Below are 5,959 nucleotides of genomic sequence, written 5' to 3'. Positions count from 1 at the left end.
TGCGCAGCAATCAATGTCCATTTATCGTTACAGAGCTCTGAACTCAGAGGGTTAACTTTTAACTCTTTCCATGGTGCACAGAGTCCGGTGAATATTCTCGTTAACGCTCTTTTACTAAACTACAAGCCAATCCGAACAATGTGAGCTAATGAAATGGCTGGATTGGGATTTTGGACGACTCCACCCAGTGAGTGTATAAAAAGCCAGGGAGCAGCAGTTTGTGCTTCAGAGCAGAGAGTCAGAGGAGTTCCTAGTTCTTGCTTCAACAGTGCTTGAACGGAATAGGAATCCTCCTCATCTCCAGAACTTCATCTTATTCCCTGTGAAAGAAGCTACTACTACCACCATCATCATCATGACCTCCCAGATCCGCCAGAATTACCATCAGGACAGTGAGGCTGGAGTTAACCGCACCGTCAACCTGGTGCTTCAGGCTTCCTACACCTACCAGTCCATAGTGAGTATGAGTGCGCTCTGCCGCATTGCCAGGGCTTGTAATTCCTAGAGGACCTGCTGATAGGCCCCGTTGCGGCACCCCCTCTCCCTGGGACTTACAGACTCCAGCGCCTTACACCCGGGGATCAGGCCCCGGGTATGGAGCACTTCTTAAAGGCCCTGATCTCGCCGATCACCCTGCCGGGCGAGGTCTATGCGGAGCTACGGCCGCCAGAGCAGGAGTAAATCTCGGAAACCTGAAACTGTATATAGTTATTTAACTGTTTGTCTTCCTGCTTTATTGCTGCTGCAACCCGATTAGGGTTAACTCTTAAAGGGATCCCTTTGTTTACCCGGGATCCCTTCTTCTGCTTTTTGTTTTTGTTCCTGTCTTATCATTGTTGAAAGAACTGCTGGATCATGAACACTGCATGATTACAAACTTCTTGTAAATAGTTTGCACCTTCTTAAAGGTGCCCTCTACTGGTTTTATAAACGAAAGGACTCTTTGCGAAGAAACTGTTCCTGGAAGCAGTACCAGAGTCCTTGCTGCGTACGGACTTGCAGCTTGAGAAGTTGCACTACCTCATAGAGACTTGGTTCCTTCTTAAAGAGAACGTTTATCCATAGCACTTAAAGTATAATGATGCCTTAAGAGAAATAGTGATAATGCTTACATGTAAAGTTGTATGTAGTCAGATAGTTGATAGTAAGAAATGTTTAATGATGTGTCAGAGAATGAGGACAGGAAGAGAACCCAGATGGGGTTAATCGGTGAGTCCTCCTAGGAGCCATACAGAGATGGCTCGGTGATCCTGAATTGAGAGATGGAAGATAAGTTCTATACTGTGTATAGTAGCAGAAAGGCAGTAGGCCCGGGCTGAAAGGGGCGGTCCTGCAACAGAATGAGAGGCGGTAGGCCTGGGCAAGTAGACAGGCGGTCCTGCAGATGTAAAAAGGGAAAATGAAGAAAAAGTTGATTAGCCTTATAGTGTTTTATAAGAAGGTCTTTAGTGGATTCAGCGTGTACGTCCTTAAAGGCAATGTTAAATTATTGTTCAAAAAAAAATTTGCACTTAGTAGAATACCCGGTTGGGTAGGAAAAGTTATTTATAGTACGTTATTTAAAGTATTTAACCATGTTTGCAACGTTCAAGTGTTCTCACCTCCCATAAAGGGAAGCCCTGTTCAAACTTGCTTATTGTTATGGCATTTCAAAATTGTATGTCTTTTTACTGACATGTATTGTTGTTTTCTTCCCAGTCCAGGAGTACTGGATTTAACCGGGGGGGAGTGCAGCGCCCCAGAGTCCTGGTCGTTGCAGTACTGATGCTCCACCGCTAAGGGGGGCTATGGTACGTCTGATGGCACTGAAGGAGTTCTTCTGACCAGGTATCAGTCACCAATACACTTCACAGTCTGGCCTCCAGGGGGAGCTAAGGGTTCTATGTATTAGGCCACTCCTCACAATCTGGTAAAACTGGGGGTTAGGCAGAAAGTTAGAACAGAAGCTGACTGGGAATCGAACAGGCAACATCCTGTGGCAGAGGGTGTTGCGGGGAGAGACTCAGGGGGGTCCCTGTCAGGGGTAGGATCCTGACAGAGGCCTAGCGAACAGAAAGAACGTTACGGGACCGCGCCTGCACGAGATAGCGGCGGTGCCCTAAGAAAGGACAAGAAGCGAGGTTCATTGTGCTGAGTGAGAAACGAGATCAATGCAACAAGGAGAAATACCAGTAGGAGTCGTGCTGTAAGAGGAGGCAACATCCTACTGAGGCGCGTAGCCGGTGGCCGGAACGCCGAGGAAGTACTAGGCTCCAAGCAAATACTTCAAACCTACGGCAGGACAGTCAGCTGTAGGCGGGCTGTCTCACACAAATCACCTACGAAGACATAGGGGGCAACAATAGGAGAGGGGCGATGCTAGAGTCCCGGAAGAGCTCCGAGCCTACCCGTCATACGGGTGCGTCCTATCCATAGCATCTGGGGGGACGAAGCAGAACATCATAATCGAGTTGTGAGGGAACTTCAGAAACAGACACAACAGTTGTGGGGACTATCCCGTAAGCACAGCAGGGGAGGACCACAACACACAAGCGCTAGAAGGTAGGCACAGATTTCCACCTGCAAAGGGAACTCTGGAGGTGCCATCGGACCGGCCGAACTTGCGCAGCCCGGTTAACCGTATTCCGGATTGAGGATCCTGAGGCCTTCAGTAAAGAGGTAAAGAGACTGCAACCTGGTGTCCTCGTTATTTACTGCGACCGACCTGCACCGCACCACGACAACATCACCATCCCCTCCACCTTTATTGTACGCCCCTCAGCAGGGTCACGGACCGGGTCTAGCCACCGTGACAACCCCAGAACAGAGACTCAGAGGCCCGGTACCGGGTACCCCTCGGCCCTGCGACAGTGGGGGCGCTACACATGTCCATGCACCCCCATGTTAAATATAGGGGCGCATGACGCATGCGTCGCTATGCGTTGCTGAACCTGCGCCCGACGCAACGCAAATGTGAACGTAGCCTAACTCTTCCCAAACCTTCCAGGAGGACTAGTTATCATCCTATCTGCGCTACTGACATTCTTACATTTTCCTCTTCTGGCAATATTGCCTATACATCTGTCAAGGTCACTAATTTTATGTGTGCACCTTATTAGTGTGGCTAGACTTGCAAGAAAGTGTCAAAAATGCAGGATCTCCACATTTTGGTTCCTCACACTATCACTTTTTCCAACACTGCTGTCAATAGAAACTTTTATCTTTTTGTCGTAGGGATTCTTTTTTGACCGGGATGATGTGGCACTGGCCAAGTTCTCCAAGTTCTTCCGTGAGCAGTCTGAGGAAAAGCGAGAACAGGCTGAGAAGCTTCTGAAGTTCCAGAACAAACGTGGAGGACGGATTGTTCTCCAGGATATCAAGGTAAAAATGTCTGAGACTCGTAGAACTTGTGGAATAGGATACATGTATATTATTCCCAGCAGATGTTTAGTCCTCAACAGCTCATGTTTTCAGGAGTTCCTTAGTAGGGCCAAGGTGATAATTACATCACCTGGATAATACGATGGAAACCATGATCTGTTGGTGGCTCTTGAGGACTGGCGTTGGGGAACATTGATCTAGATGGTAACAATTATTTAACCTGGAGGGAATGACATTTTGGATGGTTACCATGGCTAGAAGTTCTGACATTAATGCAATATCTTGTTAATTGCTTTAGAAACCGGAGGCTGATGACTGGGGCAATGGCACCAATGCTATGGACTATGCCCTGAAGCTTGAAAAGGGCGTTAATCAGGCTCTGCTGGATCTCCACAAGATTGCTACTAACCATGCAGACCCTCATGTAAGTGACTATCCTAAAACATACATAATACCACGTTTCGTAAATATTCTTGATAAACAGTTTATGGATCTTCTGTGACCTCCATATTGTGCTGTTCCTGGAAACCTATGACCACCCAACTACTGTGTCACATCCCGCCTACTTTAATGAGGTGTTAAATACTTTTACACTATTGAGAAGGATGACAGTTGTCAAATTGGTATGCTGTTCTTGTGCCTCTAAGACAGGGGTTTTACAAGGGGTCTTAATATTTTCAGAAGGATGTTCATGTGATAACACTATTTCCATAAACCCACTTGGCATGACCACGTAACATTCCTTATGGCAAAAGTCACTTATAATTTTATTTTTTATTTTTTTTTTTTAAACCTCCATGTAATTTAAGAGGGAAGCCTGACCCTCATGTTGTCTTGCACTTGGCTCCTCCACCTTGTATTAAGGCCAGCCATGCTGCCTGCAAAAAACTTACCCCTTGAGAAACCATTAGCCCTCTGTCTGATCTGTTATACCTGGGCCCAAGCATCCAGGAAGGTTCCAATATCCTTCCATATGAAAGTCCTACACGTGTTGTAAGATATAGGTGGTGTTACGGAAGCCCCCCCCCCCCCCCAGCACCCAGAATATGTTGTGCAGTCATATGTATGTATAATAGGTTCCATGTGAAATGCATAAGTCCACAGGCTGCGCCCCTGGGCAGAGGGGACAAGATATTCTCCTTCTGACCTCCCCCACCTTTGTAATTCCCACAGTAAATATCGGCAGGCTCCGGCCACCTGCGGCTATTGTAATGTATGTCTGGCCTGCCACTTTTCAATTGGCCTGCCCTCTGTATCTGTGTGATATATATTCTGTGTCCTGTGAGTAAAGTGTTGTCACACTGGAAATACGTGGAGAAGTAGTGATCTTTTATATGCACCCATATAACCAAAGAATTCCAACCAGCGTCCTTCATTCAGACTCCAGCCAAAGCAGAGTGGACCTCCTGAACCACTGGGTGGTACTGAAAGAGGTACCCCAGCACAGTAGACCCCGTTTCAGGTGGTGCTCCGCTTTATCTGACCACACTCGCTCGACACTAGACTTCTCCCCTCTGAGCCTTCTAGATCTTTCCTCAGTTCAGTCTCCGTTGCATTGACGTTCAACAGATTGGAAGATGTTGTGGTTCAGGGAAACTGCTCAAATGTCAGTCTTTTGTCTATGCTACTTTTTTGGAGGACAGCTTTTCCATTGGCCGTTACCAGTGACTTCACTATGTAATAAAATGCCTCCTTATCCATTCCCCATACAGATGTGTGACTTCCTGGAGGACGAATATCTGGAGAAGGAAGTGGAGCTGATGAAGAAACTGGGAGATCACATTACTAACCTGAAGCGTGTGAAGGCGGCAGAAGCTGGCTTGGGAGAATATCTGTTTGACAAGCTGACCTTGGATGACTAATGTGTGGTCGCCTATACAGGAGCTGTAGTGTGACAGTCGGGGCTTTGGGGTGAGGGATTTGCTCTAAAGTCAGAAATAAAAATAACGTGCAGCAAACATGGTCTTGTGTGGTGTAAAAGCTACTCCAATAGGACACATCATTTTGGAAATTGTTGGGGAACCATGAGGTGTAATACATGGGGTGCATGGATGGGACAGTTCTGCCATGTCTGGGTGTTGTGTTGTGAATTCCGTTCTCGGACTCCCTCCTGTGGTCATGAATGGTACTTTGGTTAGTTCTGCTCTTGGACTCCCTCTGGTGGCTTTGAGCGGAACTGCTGGTCACTGAGGTTGGCTTTGTCAGCTGCTCTCGTTTATTGCTTGCTGGCTTCCCTATTTAACTCCACTCAGATCGTTACTTGATGCCAGCTGTCAATGTTTCAGTATTGGTTCAGATCTCTCTTGGACTTCTCTGAGGACCTGTCTACTCCAGCAGAAGCTAAGTCTTTGCTAGTTCATTTGTTGTTACTGCTTCCTGAATATATTTCTTAGTACTGCTAATTTCTAGTCCAGCTTGCTATCATGATATTCCCTTGCTAGCTGGAAGCTCTGGGGTGCAGAGTGGCACCTCCACACCGTGAGTCGGTGTGGGGAGTCTTTTTGCTTACTCTGCGTGGTTTTTTGTAGTCTTTTGTGCTGACCGCATAGTTCCCTTTTCTATCCTCTGACTATTTTAGTGAAGTCTGGCCTCCTTTGCT

At 47.0% G+C, this 5,959-nt stretch overlaps 1 protein-coding gene across 1 annotated transcript; it reads left to right on the top strand.

Moving 5' to 3' along the window:
* The first annotated feature begins 208 nt into the window (after positions 1 to 208).
* LOC143768617 (ferritin light chain, oocyte isoform-like) lies at positions 209 to 5,310 on the top strand. The gene is made up of 4 exons (XM_077257256.1): positions 209 to 457; positions 3,214 to 3,360; positions 3,659 to 3,784; positions 5,073 to 5,310. Exons 1-4 carry the CDS (start codon positions 356 to 358, stop codon positions 5,220 to 5,222), a joined length of 525 nt encoding a protein of 174 aa, XP_077113371.1. The 5' UTR covers positions 209 to 355; the 3' UTR covers positions 5,223 to 5,310.
* Positions 5,311 to 5,959: the final 649 nt, after the last annotated feature.

The sequence above is a fragment of the Ranitomeya variabilis genome, chromosome 4, assembly GCF_051348905.1.
Source record: "Ranitomeya variabilis isolate aRanVar5 chromosome 4, aRanVar5.hap1, whole genome shotgun sequence".
Classification (NCBI taxonomy): domain Eukaryota; kingdom Metazoa; phylum Chordata; class Amphibia; order Anura; family Dendrobatidae; genus Ranitomeya; species Ranitomeya variabilis.
The sequence above is the reverse complement of the archived record's forward strand: the minus strand, read 5'-3'. Positions and strand labels throughout refer to the sequence as shown.